General features: G+C 42.6%; 1 protein-coding gene across 3 annotated transcripts in view; it reads right to left on the bottom strand.

Annotated features, from left to right (window-relative positions):
* LOC110502025 (SH3 and multiple ankyrin repeat domains protein 3-like) overlaps nt 1-16,308 on the bottom strand; it is a 296,396-nt gene that overhangs the window by 42,369 nt on the left and 237,719 nt on the right. For all 3 annotated transcript variants that reach the window (XM_036955942.1, XM_036955945.1, XM_036955949.1), the window contains one exon: nt 2,444-2,519. In XM_036955942.1, coding sequence (XP_036811837.1) covers nt 2,444-2,519 — 76 coding nt within the window. The remainder of the gene's footprint in view (nt 1-2,443; nt 2,520-16,308) is intronic.

Below are 16,308 nucleotides of genomic sequence, written 5' to 3'. Positions count from 1 at the left end.
CCACTAGACAGCAACAGCATCACATAACTCTCATTTACGCTCCCCTAAGTATTTATTTGGACAGTGAAGCAAAAACCTTTCATTTGGCTCTATACTCTAGCATTTTGGATATGAGATCAAGTGTTTTATATGAGGTGACAGTACAGAATGTCACCAATTATTTGAGGGTATTTTCATACATATCTGTTTTACTGTTCAGAAATTAAAGCACTATGTTTTTAGTACCCCCCCCCCCCCCCACCCCCCCCCCCCCATTTGAAGGAGTCATAAATATATGTACAAATTCACTTATAGTGTATTACATTTAGTAAACCGTTTAGTATTTGATCCAATATTCCTAGCATGCAATGACTACATCAAGCGGGTGACTACAAACTAATTGGATGCATTTGTATTTTGTTTTGGTTGTGTTTCGGATTATGTTGTGCCCAATAGAAATCAATGGTAAATTATGTATTGTGTCATTTTGGAGAAACGTTTATTGTAAATTACAATATAATATGTTTCTGTCCACTTCTTCATTAATGTGGATGCTATCATGATTATGGCTAATCATGACTGAATCGTTACAGAAGAGTATACTGTATATCATACCCCCACAACATGCTAACCTTCCCTGTTATTGATAATGGTGAGAGGTTAGCATGTTCTAGGGCATGGTCTTTGTGCATCTGCAACTTTCTCAAATCCAAAATGCTGGATAGCACAGTGCCAAAATACAGGGCCAAATACAGTTGAAGTCGGAAGTTTACATACACCTCAGCCAAATACATTTAACTCAGATTTTCACAATTCCTGACATTTAATCCTTGTAAAAATTCCCTGTTTTAGGTCAGTTAGGATCACCACTTTATTTTAAGAATGTGAAACGTCAGAATAATACTAGAGAGAATCATTTATTTCAGCTTTTATTTCTTTCAGCACACTCCCAGTGGGTCAGAAGATTACATACACTCAATTAGTATTTGGTAGCATTGCCTTTAAATTGTTTAACTTGGGTCAAACGTTTCGGTGTAGCCTTCCACAAGCTTCCCACAATAAATTGGTTGAATTTTGGCCCATTCCTCCTGACAGAGCTGGTGTAACTGAGTCAGATTTGTAGGCCTCGTTGCTCGCACACGCTTTTTCAGTTCTGCCCACAAATTTTCTATAGGATTGAGGTCAGGGCTTTGTGATGGCCACTCCAATACCTTGCCTTTGTTGTCCTTAAGCCATTTTGCCGCAACTTTGGAAGTATGCTTGGGGTCATTGTCCATTTGGAAGACCTATATGCGACCAAGCTTTAACTTCCTGACTGATGAGATGTTGCTTCAATATATCCACATACTTTTCCTCCCTTATGATGCCATCTGTTTTGTGAAGTGCACCAGTCCCTCCGGCAGTAAAGCATCCCCACAACATGATGCTGCCACCCTCATGCTTCACGGTTTGGATGGTGTTTTTCGGCTTGCAAGCCTCCCCCTGTTTCCTCCAAACATAACGATGGTCATTATGGCTAAACAGTTCTATTTTTGTTTCATCAGACCAGAGGACATTTCTCCAAAAAGTATGATCTTTGTCCCCATGTGCAGTTGCAAACCGTAGTCTGGCTCTTTTATGGCAGTTTTTGGAGCAGTGGCTTCTTCCTCGCTGAGCGGCCTTTCAGGTTATGTCGATATAGGACTCGTTATAATGTGGATATATATACTTTTGTACCTGTTTCTTCCAGCATCTTCACAAGGTATTTTGCTGTTGTTCTGGGATTGATTTGCACTTTTCCAAACAAAGTACATTCCTTTCTAGGAGACAGAACGCGTCTCCTTCCTGAGAGGTATGACAGCTGCGTAGTCCCATGATGTGTAAGTATGTGTAAGTATGTGTGTGTATGTGTGTGTGTACGTATGTATGTGTGTGTGTAAGTATGTGTGTGTATGTAAGTATGTGTGTGTATGTATGTATGTATGTATGTATGTATGTGTGTGTATGTAAGTATGTGTGTGTATGTATGTATGTGTGTGTGTAAGTATGTGTGTGTATGTGTGTATGTATGTATGTATGTATGTATGTATGTATGTATGTATGTATGTATGTATGTATGTATGTATGTATGTATGTATGTATGTATGTGTGTGTGTAAGTATGTGTGTGTATGTATGTATGTATTTGTGTGTGTAAGTATGTGTGTGTATGTATGTGTGTGTGTGTGTAAGTATGTGTGTGTAAGTATGTGTGTGTATGTATGTGTGTGTGTGTGTAAGTATGTGTGTGTAAGTATGTGTGTGCATGTATGTGTGTGTAAGTATGTATGTGTCTGTGTGTGTGTGTGTGTGTGTGTGTGAGTGTGTGTGTGTAAGTATGTGTGTGTAAGTATGTGTGTGTATGTATGTGTGTGTGTAAGTATGTGTGTGTGTGTGTGTGTGTGTGTGTGTGTGTGTGTAAGTATGTGTGTGTGCATGCGTCTTACCTGTATGAGGTGACGTTGTCATAAGAACCCACAGTGTAGTGTCTGAACAGTCTCTTGGTGCGGTCCTCTCTTGTCTCTGTAAAACAAAGCAATACATTGTCAGCGTGTGTGTGTGTGTTGGTGGTCTCCTTTGGTCCCTGTCCAGCCAGGTTGCTAAAAATCGCGAAATCCGACGTCCGTCCAGGTAAGAAGGACATTGGGAGATGACTTCAAAACAGGCCACTAGAGGAAATTATGAGGGCTATTACCATCAAGTAGGCTTGGGTTTTGCTAGGGCGTTGTGGAAAAGAACGACGGATGTGCATGCTCTGGCTCCAAGTATCACATGTTCAATCCCAGTGCTATGCACTCCTCATATTTTGTGGTGTGTGTGTGTGTGTGTGTGTGGTACTCTGTTGAGTGGATGATATTTGTTTCTTGACATTTACTCCACCCTGTCTGTCTGTCAGTTTGAGTAAGTGACAGCTGCCAGCTTTGTCCAATACAAGAGTATTCCAGAGTTTCTCAACACCAAAGCACCGGAAGAACAATCAACCCCCCCCCCCCTACCCCTCTCTCTCTGTCTCCACTGCTTGCTCCATCACCTACACTCCTCACAACCACTCTCTCTATAACCTCACACTCAACGTCAACAAAACTAAGGAGATGATTGTGGACTTCAGGAAACAGCAGAGGGAACACCCCCCTATCCACATTGATGGAACAGTAGTGGAGAGGGTAGCAAGTTTTAAGTTCCTCGGCATACACATCACAAACAAACTGAATTGGTCCACTCACACAGACAGCATTGTGAAGAAGGCGCAGCAGCGCCTCTTCAACCTCAGGAGGCTGAAGAAATTTGGCTTGTCACCAAAAGCACTCACAAACTTCGACAGATGCACAATCGAGAGCATCCTGGTGGGCTGTATCACCGCCTGGTACGGCAACTGCTCCGCCCTCAACCGTAAGGCTCTCCAGAGGGTGGTGAGGTCTGCACAACGCATCACCGGGGGCAAACTACCTGCCCTCCAGGACACCTACACCACCCGATGTCACAGGAAGGCCATAAAGATCATCAAGGACATCAACCACCCGAGCCACTGCCTGTTCACCCCGCTATCATCCAGAAGGCGAGGTCAGTACAGGTGCATCAAAGCTGGGACCGAGAGACTGAAAAACAGCTTCTATCTCAAGGCCATCAGACTGTTAAACAGCCACCACTAACATTGAGTGGCTGCTGCCAACACACTGACACTGACGCAACTCCAGCCACTTTAATAATGGGAATTGATGGGAAATGATGTAAATATATCACTAGCCACTTTAAACAATGCTACCTTATATAATGTTACTTACCCTACATTATTCATCTCATATGCATATGTATATACTGTACTCTATATCATCGACTGTATCCTTATGTAATACATGTATCACTCACTAGCCACTTTAACTATGCCACTTTGTTTACATACTCATCTCATATGTATATACTGTACTCGATACCATCTACTGTATCTTGCCTATGCTGCTCTGTACCATCACTCATTCATATATCCTTATGTACATATTCTTTATCCCCTTACACTGTGTACAAGACAGTAGTTTTGGAATTGTTAGTTAGATTACTTGTTGGTTATTACTGCATTGTCGGAACTAGAAGCACAAGCATTTCGCTACACTCGCATTAACATCTGCTAACCATGTGTATGTGACAAATAAAATTTGATTTGATTTGATTTGATTTCTATCCTCCCTTGACCCTTCCTCCACCCACCTCTCCATTACCCCTCTTGTCATCCTCTTCTCCCAATTCCACTTTATGCCCCTCTCTCCATCATTCTGTCCCCCTTTCAAACCTTGTGTGTTATTCACTCTCCATAAATCTCCCCATCTCTTTATCCCCCTCCCTCCACCCCCCATCTCTACCCCTCTCTCCTTTTCTCTCGCTAATAGTGGTGTCTCTGTCTAAGGTGTTAATGGGTACAGGCCCACTAGCCTTACTCTCATTAAAAATGCATAGACTTCCCCCATTCCCCTCCACTCCAAAAACTCACACGTATGTGCACGCCTGCCCTCACACACACACAAAGAAGCCGAGGATTAGGCTGATTTAGCCCCCACACACACACACTTCCTTCCCCTTCCCTAAGATCATATATTGACAGTGTGATGTGGGTTAAGGGGAGAGGGGAGGTTTTAGTTATATTTGGGGGAGAAGGTCAAAGATGAGTCAGCACATCAGCGGAGTACTGCTTCCCTTTATACTTCACACACACACACAGGCACACACACACACACACACACACACACACACACACACACACACACACACACACACACACACACACACACACACACACACACACACACACACACACACACACACACACACAGCAGAGAGAGAGAGAGAGAGAGAGAGAGAGAGAGAGAGAGAGATACAAAGACAAAGACATACACAGTACCATTCAAAGTTTGTACACACCTACTCATTCAAGGGTTTTTCTTTATTTTTACTATTTTCTACAGTGTAGAATAATAATAACATCAAAAATCTGAAATAACACACACACCAAAAAAGTGTTAAACAAATAAATCAAAATACATTTAATACTTGAGATTCTTCAAAGTAGCCACCCTTTGCCTTGATGACAGCTTTGTACACTCTTGGCATTCTCTCAACCAGCTTCATGAGGTAGTCACCTGGAATGCATTTCAATTAACAGGTGTTCCATGTCAAAAGTTAATTTGTGGAATTTACTTCCATCTTAATGCTTTTGAGCCAATCAGCTGTGTTGTGACAAGATAGAGGTGGTATACAGAACATAGCCCTATTTGGTAAAAGTCCATATTATGACAATAACACCTAAGAGTGTGCTACTTTGAAGAATCTGAAATATAAAATATATTTTGATTTGTTAAACACATTTTTGGTTAATGCATGATTCCAGTTTTGATGTCTTCACTATTATTCTACAATTTAGAAAATAGAACCAATTGAGAAACACTCTTGAATGAGTAGGTGTGTCCAAACTTTTGACTGGTACTGTACATTGCACGTGTAGCATATCTTTCATTCACTTAAAGTAGAGCATCAAACTGATGTGAAATGGTGACATTATGGTGACAACCTGGCTCTAGTATAGGAACATTAATAGATGAGGACAAAGTGTCTGTCGGTTCTCCTGTGCAGACGGACACAAAGACACCAGATGGACTGAGAAGCACCGGGAACATCTCCCAATCTGTTTTAGAGATTCAGAATCTGGGAGGAGATTTGAAGCAGATGCTTTATTCACACACGCACATGCACACGCACGCACACACACGCACACGCACACACACGCACACACACGCACGCACACGCACACACACACACACATAAAGATAGATTGGCTTGAAGCCATGGCATTGTTCAGATAGATTAGCACACTCTGCCAACAACAGTGCATATAAATACAGGCCATTAAGCTGTTCAACTCTGACCCCCTCTGCTGATATTTTCTAAGCAATGCATAATATTGTATACTACCCTCGGTGGGAGGGGGGGATCAGTGTCCTTTTAAGGATCCGCCCCTTTTTTTCAATTCTCGCCTAAAATGACATACCCAAATCTAACTGCCTGTAGCTCAGGATCTGAAGCAAGGATATGCATTTTCTTGATACCATGTGAAAGGAAACACTTTGATGTTTGTATAAATGTTGAATTAATGTAGGAGAATATAACACATTAGATCTGGTAAAAGATAATACAAAGGAAAAAAAATGTGTTTAAAAAAATAAATAATTGTACCATCATCTTTGAAATGCAAGAGAAAGGCCATAATATATTATTCCAGACCAGGAGCAATTTAGATTTTGGCCACTAGATGTCAGCAGTGAATGTGCAAAGTTTTAGACTGATCCAATGAACCATCACATTTCTATTTGAAATGTTATATCAAGACTGCCTAAATGTGCCTAAATGGTTTATTAATACATTTTCAAGTTCATAACTGTGCACTCTCCTCAAACAATAGCATGGTATTCTTCCACTGTAATATCTACTGTAGATTTTGGACAGTGCAGTTAGATTAACACGAATTTAAGATTTCTGCAAATATCAGATATATCTATGTCCTGGGAAATTTTCTTATTACTTACAACCTCATGCTAATCACATTAGCCTACATTAGCTCAACCGTCCCGCAGGGGACCCACCAATCCCGTAGAGATTTTAACAGGTCATTGAACTCAGATGACCTGTATTTATACGCAATGTTGTTGGCAGGGTTTGCCAATCTATCAGAACAATGCCATGGCATTGTCCCCATGTTGGGATATAATATATTTGAAAGGGTAGGTTTAAAATGAAATGTCACCAATTATTCTTCCAAAAGAATAAAAACAAAAAAAGTATGATCTTTTACCTAATTGTGGCACTGTAAACATGTGCTAGGAACACACCATTTTAAAAGCACAGGGCTTGTGCTCCGTGCCTTAACTTCAGGGAATGATATACATATGAAAGCAGCTGCTCTCTGGTTTGGGTAGAAATGTCACTGTGCCAAAATGGCTGAACGGATTTTCAAGCCTTAAAATGACCTTAGTATTCAGCGCTTTCAAGTTATTGTTTTTTTGTAAGACAGACACAGACAGGTGAGGACACTTCAAAATTATTTTCCCATTCACCTTTACTAAATGATGAGCTAGCCCAACGGCGCACGTGGAGGATGCATACAAGGTATTACGCGGAGTGGAACAGGGGAAACCACGAGCAGACTCAGACGAGGAGTCTGGGATAAAGTAACCAAGGTATTTATTGAAACACAAGGGGGAGATGGAGGGCAGGTCAGGGGAAGCTCGGCCGTGTTGCTGGAAACCAGGTGCGGAGGCTGAGGCTGGAGCGAGAGGGGTTGAGACAGGGTAAGCAGGTCTGGGAAGGAATCCAAGGGAGCAGTAGAGTGGGGATGACGAGACGTGGGACTGGAGACAGGGACCAGAATCAGAGCGGGCAGAACTGTAGCAGAGAGGACAACATCGTCAGGCAAGGAAAACAGGCACAACACGATAACAGGATCTGAATAGTAACAAACAGCTAGAAACATAGACTGACTGAGCAGAGAGTACTGGGGGAGGCCGCAGGTCAAGGAGACACAGGATGAGCATGAGAGGGAGAGAGTACTGGGGATGGCCGCAGGTCAAGGAGACACAGGATGAGCAGTAGAGGGAGAGAGTATAGGGGATGGCCGCAGGTCAAGGAGACACAGGATGAGCATGAGAGGGAGAGAGTACTGGGGATGGCCGCAGGTCAAGGAGACACAGGATGAGCAGTAGAGGGAGAGAGTACAGGGGATGGCCGCAGGTCAAGGAGACACAGGATGAGCAGTAGAGGGAGAGAGTACAGGGGATGGCCGCAGGTCAAGGAGACACAGGATGAGCAGTAGAGGGAGAGAGTACGGGGGATGGCCGCAGGTCAAGGAGACACAGGATGAGCAGTAGAGGGAGAGAGTACTGGGGGAGGCCGCAGGTCAAGGAGACACAGGATGAGCAGTAGAGGGAGAGAGTACTGGGGGAGGCCGCAGGTCAAGGAGACATAGGATGAGCAGTAGAGGGCGTTGCAGGAGCAGATGTGACACAAGGTAATGTCAATGGAGAAGGAAATACATTGCTCTACAAAAACCATTAGGTTGTACACTTTCCCTGCACACTAAATGTTTGCACTTTTGGTGTCTTGACCTACATTGCATAGTCTATAAATATGACCATAGTGCATGATTTATGTGTGTGTGTGGGGGGGGGGGGGGGGGATTCTTATGACACTGACAGCAATAACATTTGAGTTAGACAAGGCCTGTATCTTTCCAATGATATATCACTTTCTATTTTCTGATGTGATTTTATTTTCATCCCCCAAACTCAACGGGCCCAGTACAGGACCCAAAACAACCGCTCAGACTTCAGTAAGAAGTGGCTCTATAAAGGGCCTGAAGTAAAGAGGGATTTCAATGAAGGTGGTGGTGTTCAGACTTAAGGTAGAGTCGATTTACACGCCAACCTAATTAGCATAAGAAAACATACAAATCTGTCCGTTTTTTATTGGATGCATTTCAATCCACCGCATAAACCAGTGTCACACTTCCTGATCTGCAGCGAAACGTGGCAGAGCTAGAGTGATGTTTATCAGACCAGGAGACATCCTGAAAATTGGTCTTCTCACGTCTGTAGTGTCTGAACGTCTGTAGCGTCTGAACAGTTTGGGCTACACACTAATATGACACATCTGTGGAAAGGTGAGTTTCTCCCAAACATGATAGTCTTATATTGCTCAGGTATTAGACAGACACTTCAGAACAAACTTCCTTTAGATTGTTTGGGGACTATCTGTTGTTCCATGTAGTGAATCTGTTATTCAGTGCGTTTCTATTGGCTAATAGCATTAAGGCCAAATTACATTTTTCATCAAAACTGTTTTTGTTGTTTTTTTATATTCTTCAAGGGGTCTTAAAATTCCAAATCAAATTGCTAAATGATCCTTGGTATGACCTTTTATAACTAACTATTCCATATAACTTAGTAGAACCCACCCCCCTCCCCGGCTTAGACAGGGCTTAGACTGTAGAGGGTTTAAGACTGATTGCCCCCATCTATCTTCAGAGCTTGTGCTGCTAGGCGACCTAAACTGGAACATGTTTAACACCCCAGCCATCCTACAATCTAAACTTGATGCCCTCAACCTCACACAAATTATCAATGAACCTACCAGGTACCTCCCCAAAGCCTTAAACACGGGCACCCTCATAGATATCATCCTAACCAACTTGCCCTCTAAATACACCTCTGCTGTTTTCAACCAAGATCTCAGCGATCACTGCCTCATTGCCTGCATCCGTAATGGGTCAGCGGTCAAACGACCTCCACTCATCACTGTAAAACGCTCCCTGAAACACTTCAGCGAGCAGGCCTTTCTAATCGACCTGGCCGGGGTATCCTGGGAGGATATTGATCTCATCCCGTCAGTAGAGGATGCCTGGATATTTTTTTTAAATGCCTTCCTAACCATCTTAAATAAACATGCCCCATTCAAGAAATTTAGAACCAGGAACAGATATAGCCCTTGGTTCTCCTCAGACCTGACTGCCCTTAACCAACACAAAAACATCCTATGGCGTTCTGCATTAGCATCGAACAGCCCCCGTGATATGCAGCTGTTCAGGGAAGCTAGAAACCATTATACACAGGCAGTTAGAAAAGCCAAGGCTAGCTTTTTCAAGCAGAAATTTGCTTCCTGCAACACTAACTCAAAAAAGTTCTGGGACACTGTAAAGTCCATGGAGAATAAGAACACCTCCTCCCAGCTGCCCACTGCACTGAAGATAGGAAACACTGTCACCACTGATAAATCCACCATAATTGAGAATTTCAATAAGCATTTTTCTACGGCTGGCCATGCTTTCCACCTGGCTTCTCCTACCCCGGTCAACAGCACTGCACCCCCCACAACAACTCGCCCAAGCCTTCCCCATTTCTCCTTCTCCCAAATCTGCTCAGCTGATATTCTGAATGAGCTGCAAAATCTGGACCCCTACAAATCAGCCGGGCTAGACAATCTGGACCCTTTCTTTCTAAAATTATCTGCCAAAATTGTTGCCACCCCTATTACTAGCCTGTTCAACCTCTCTTTCGTGTCGTCTGAGATTCCCAAAGATTGGAAAGCAGCTGCGGTCATCCCCCTCTTCAAAGGGGGTGACACTCTTGACCCAAACTGCTACAGACCTATATCTATCCTACCATGCCTTTCTAAGGTCTTCGAAAGCCAAGTCAACAAACAGATTACCGACAATTTCGAATCTCACCATACCTTCTCTGCTATGCAATCTGGTTTCAGAGCTGGTCATGGGTGCACCTCAGCCACGCTCAAGGTCCTAAATTATATCTTAACCGCCATCAATAAGAAACATTACTGTGCAGCCGTATTCATTGATCTGGCCAAGGCTTTCGACTCTGTCAATCACCACATCCTCATCGGCAGACTCGACAGCCTTGGTTTCTCAAATGATTGCCTCGCCTGGTTCACCAACTACTTCTCTGATAGAGTTCAGTGTGTCAAATCGGAGGGTCTGTTGTCCGGACCTCTGGCAGTCTCTATGGGGGTGCCACAGGGTTCAATTCTTGGACCGACTCTCTTCTCTGTATACATCAATGAGGTCGCTCTTGCTGCTGGTGAGTCTCTGATCCACCTCTATGCAGACGACACCATTCTGTATACTTCTGGCCCTTCTTTGGACACTGTGTTAACAACCCTCCAGGCAAGCTTCAATGCCATACAACTTTCCTTCCGTGGCCTCCAATTGCTCTTAAATACAAGTACAACTAAATGCATGCTCTTCAACCGATCGCTACCTGTACCTACCCGCCTGTCCAACATTACTACTCTGGACGGCTCTGACTTAGAATACGTGGACAACTACAAATACTTAGGTGTCTGGTTAGACTGTAAACTCTCCTTCCAAACCCATATCAAACATCTCCAATCCAAAGTTAAATCTAGAATTGGCTTCCTATTTCGCAACAAAGCATCCTTCACTCATGCTGCCAAACATACCCTTGTAAAACTGACCATCCTACCAATCCTCGACTTTGGCGATGTCATTTACAAAATAGCCTCCAATACCCTACTCAACAAATTGGATGCAGTCTATCACAGTGCAATCCGTTTTGTCACCAAAGCCCCATACTACCCACCATTGCGACCTGTACGCTCTCGTTGGCTGGCCCTCGCTTCATACTCGTCGCCAAACCCACTGGCTCCATGTCATCTACAAGACCCTGCTAGGTAAAGTCCCCCCTTATCTCAGCTCGCTGGTCACCATTGCATCTCCCACCTGTAGCACACGCTCCAGCAGGTATATCTCTCTAGTCACCCCCAAAACCAATTCTTTCTTTGGCCGCCTCTCCTTCCAGTTCTCTGCTGCCAATGACTGGAACAAACTACAAAAATCTCTGAAATTGGAAACACTTATCTCCCTCACTAGCTTTAAGCACCAACTGTCAGAGCAGCTCACAGATTACTGCACCTGTACATAGCCCACCTATAATTTAGCTCAAACAACTACCTCTTTCCCTACTGTATTTTATTTATTTATTTATTTTGCTCCTTTGCACCCCATTATTTTTATTTCTACTTTGCACATTCTCCCATTGCAAATCTACCATTCCAGTGTTTTACTTGCTATATTGTATTTACTTTGCCACCATGGCCTTTTTGCCTTTCCCTCCCTTATCTCACCTCATTTGCTCACATTGTATATAGACTTGTTTATACTGTATTATTGACTGTATGTTTGTTTTACTCCATGTGTAACTCTCTGTCGTTGTATGTGTCGAACTGCTTTTCTTTATCTTGGCCAGGTCGCAATTGTAAATGAGAACTTGTTCTCAACTTGCCTACCTGGTTAAATAAAGGTGAAATAAATAAAATAAATAAAGACATGTGCATGTGTCTGGCAAGGCAGATGGCAATATAAACACTTTAAACAAAAACGGTCAGCATATTAAATACATGCATTATTAATATTCAGTTTTCTGTCAAAGCTAAGCCAATAGCTGAAAAAAACAGGAAATTCAAATGAGCTCCTCAACTTGAACTGTACACTTACTAACACGTATGGTGGAGTGTGTGTGTGTGTGTGTGTGTGTGCGTGTGTGTGCGTGTGTGTGCCCACGTAGTACTGCTTCTCTCTTGGCAGGATGCAAGAGCTGTTCTGTCCTTTGAAGGACGCAAGGCGCTTCACCTCAGTTAACACACACGTACCCCACGTACCCCTACAACCTCACCTGTGTGTTTCTCTGTTGGCCATGCATTACCTGCCTCCACTCTCTCCAGCTGTAAGCCAATAACATGGCCAGCTGGCTGAATCACCTTCCTGACCTCCAGCTCACACAACAAGCCCAGCTAAACTATACCTGCTTTAACACACTCACCTCTGGTACACACCTGACCTAACCCAGCGTGCGCGCACACACACACACACACACACACACACACACACACACACACACACACACACACACACACAAACACACACACACACACACACACACACACACACACACACACACACACACACACACACACACACACACACACACACACACACACACACACACACACACACACACACACACACACTCCTTACACCAGGCCCAGTTCACACTCCTACCCCCTACTCACAACATAGGTCCCTTAAGGAGTGGGGACAGTACACTCAGTAGGGTCCCTATAAGCAGCATGGACATGGTCCTGTATAAGTGGGTCATAGATAAAGGGGAACCTAAACCTCTACTTCAGACAGTCTTCAAAGACACACACTGTAATGAGAACATGATAAAATCACCCTTTAATTTTCTCGCTTTATCTTTGTCTCACAATGCTCCTGTCTTTAATGTGTTTTAGACTCACAGCAGCCTCACATAAGACTGACCCATTTCCATACAGAGGAGAGAGAGAGAGAGAAAAGAGAGCGAGATATATTATCCTTAAAGAAAAGAAACACACTCTGTCCCTTTAGTATTTAGAATTGACTTAAAAAATAAGAAACATTGATTTTAGAATTAGAATAATTTAGGCTTTAATAGGATGAAGTTAGAGATGGTCAGAGGGGAGGGGTAAGGGAAGGGACACGGAGGACAAACGATACAGTACAATACCAAGCCAATGTACCAAAGGAAAAAACTAAAGCAGGAAATATGTTATTTTAAACACATGCATGTACAGTTGTAGTCTATGTCTTGTTGTGTGTCTGGTACAGTTACTTTGACAACAGATGGAGCATGTGATCCCCCAGCTATTTCTGTATCCATCACTGAAAATGATTGTGTGAAAAGAAACAACTTGGAAAAATGTGAAAAGTGTGGGTTGTAAGTTCGGGAGTTCAGGAAGAGAGAATAGGAGGAGAGATATATGTAAAGAGAGGGAAACGGAGAGAAATGGAGGACCAGAGAAGTTGGACGAGAGAAGAAATGTAATAACAGGTGAAGAAGTAGAAAATAAAGAGTGCAGCAGATTGATGGTGAGATAGCGGTAATGGAAGAGATGGAGGAGAGTTGAACACTGTGATGTGACAGTTATTTCACAGCTGAAAACATATAATTGGTCCACATTCAGCCAGTCAAAGTTGTCAGCTCATTTGACTCAGCTTTACACCAAGACTGTCATTACACAAAGAGAAAGAAGGAGAGAGAGAGAGAGGGAGAAAGAGAGAGAGAGAGAAAGAGAGAAAGAGAGAGAGAGAGAGAAAGAGAGAGAGAGAGGGAGAAAGACAGAGAGAAAACAAGAGAGCGAGAGAGAGAGAGAAAGAGAGAGAGAGCATTTGAGGAAAAGGGGAGACTGCCAGAGAGAGTGAGGGTGAAAGAAAGATGAAGAGAGACATACTGTAAGGAGAGGGAGAGACAGATTTTTTCTGGCTGGGTCCTCACATGGTAGCCTTTAAAATATATATACACTACCATTCAAAAGTTTGGGGTCACTTAGAAATGTCCTTGTTTTTGAAAGAAAAGCAACTTTTTTGTACGTTAAAATAACATCAAATTGATAAGAAATACAGTGTAGACATTGTTGATGTTGTAAATGACTATTGTAGCTAGAAACAGCTGATTTAAAATAAAAAAATACAAATCTGTATCACTGTATTTCTGATCAATTTGATGTTATTTTAATGGACAAAAAATGTGCTTCTCTTTCAAAAACAAGGACATTTCCTAAGTGATCCCAAACGTTTTTACGGTAGTATATATATACAGTGGGGCAAAAAAGTATTTAGTCAGCCACCAATTGTGCAAGTTCTCCCACTTAAAAAGATGAGAGAGGCCTGTAATTTTCATCATAGGTACACTTCAACTATGACAGACAAAATGAGAAAAAAAATTCCAGAAAATCACATTGTAGGATGTTTTATGAATTTATTTGCAAATTATGGTGGAAAATAAGTATTTGGTCAATAACAAAAGTTTATCTCAATATTTTGTTATATACCCTTTGTTGGCAATAACAGAGGTCAAACATTTTCTGTAAGTTTTCACAAGGTTTTCACACACTGTTGCTGGTATTTTGGCACATTCCTCCATGCAGATCTCCTCTAGAGCAGTGATGTTTTGGGGCTGTTGCTGGGCAACACGGACTTTCAACTCCCTCCAAAGATGTTCTATTGGGTTGAGATCTGGAGACTGGCTAGGCCATTCCAGGACCTTGAAATGCTTCTTACGAAGCCACTCCTTCGTTGCCCGGGCGGTGTGTTTGGGATCATTATCATGCTGAAAGACCCAGCCATGTTTCATCTTCAATGCCCTTGCTGATGGAAGGAGGTTTTCACTCAAAATCCCACGATACATGGCCCCATTCATTCTTTCCTTTACACGGATCAGTCGTCCTGGTCCCTTTGCAGAAAAACAGCCCCAAAGCATGATGTTTCCACCCCCATGCTTCACAGTGGGTATGGTGTTCTTTGGATGCAACTCAGCATTCTTTGTCCTCCAAACACGACGAGTTGAGTTTTTACCAAAAAGTTATATTTTGGTTTCATCTGACCATATGACATTCTCCCAATCTTCTTCTGGATCATCCAAATGCTCTCTAGCAAACTTCAGACGGGCCTGGACATGTACTGGCTTAAGCAGGGGGACACGTCTGGCACTGCAGGATTTGAGTCCCTGGCGGCGTAGTGTGTTACTGATGGTAGGCTTTGTTACTTTGGTCCCAGCTCTCTGCAGGCCATTCGCTAGGTCCCCCTGTGTGGTTCTGGGATTTTTGCTCACCGTTCTTGTGATCATTTTGACCCCACGGAGTGAGATCTTGCGTGGAGCCCCAGATCGAGGGAGATTATCAGTGGTCTTGTATGTCTTTCATTTCCGAATAATTGCTCCCACAGTTGATTTCTTCAAACCAAGCTGCTTACCTATTGCAGATTCAGTCTTCCCAGACTGGTGCAGGTCTACAATTTTGTTTCTGGTGTCCTTTGACAGCTCTTTGGTCTTGGCCATAGTGGAGTTTGGAGTGTGACTGTTTGAGGTTGTGGACAGGTGTCTTTTATACTGATAACAAGTTCAAACAGGTGCCATTAATACAGGTAACGAGTGGAGGACAGAGGAGCCTCTTAAAGAAGAAGTTACAGGTCTGTGAGAGCCAGAAATCTTGCTTGTTTGTAGGTGACCAAATACTTATTTTCCACCATAATTTGCAAATAAATTCATTAAAAATGATACAATGTGATTTTCTGGATTTTTTCTCTCATTTTGTCTGTCATAGTTGAAGTGTACCTATGATGAAAATTACAGGCCTCTCTTATCTTTTTAAGTGGGAGAACTTGCACAATTGGTGGCTGACTAAGTACTTTTTTGCCCCACTGTGCATATACATATAAATGTCCTATAGCTCGACAGTTTAGAAGGTCCAGAAAGGTACAATAGCAGGCCACTTATATGTTGTATTTTGTAAGGATGTATCGGTGCCAAGATAGGCCCACCATTGGAAATTAGTGATGGGCTTCTTCTGACACTGAGATGCTCTCTCTCCTTTCCAAGAGATGTGTAGCCCAAGTTAGAAGTGTATGCATATTAATGATATAATTAGCTCAATATTAGTCTTAATACTGCAGTGAATATATCCAGTCAATTTAAACTTGTTTGTAGGTGACTAAATACTTATTTTCCACCATCATTTGCAAATAAATTCATTAAAAAATCCTACAATGTGATTTTCTGGATTTTGTTTGTCATAGTTGAAGTGTACCTATGATGAAAATTACAGGCCTCTCTCTCATCTTTTTAAGTGGCTGATTAAATACTTTTTTGCCCCACTGCATATATATATATATATATATATATATATATATATATAGAGAGAGAGAGAG

The sequence above is a fragment of the Oncorhynchus mykiss genome, chromosome 2, assembly GCF_013265735.2.
Source record: "Oncorhynchus mykiss isolate Arlee chromosome 2, USDA_OmykA_1.1, whole genome shotgun sequence".
Lineage (NCBI taxonomy): Eukaryota > Metazoa > Chordata > Actinopteri > Salmoniformes > Salmonidae > Oncorhynchus > Oncorhynchus mykiss.
Note: the sequence above shows the minus strand (reverse complement) of the source record. Positions and strands in the feature narration are given on the sequence as shown.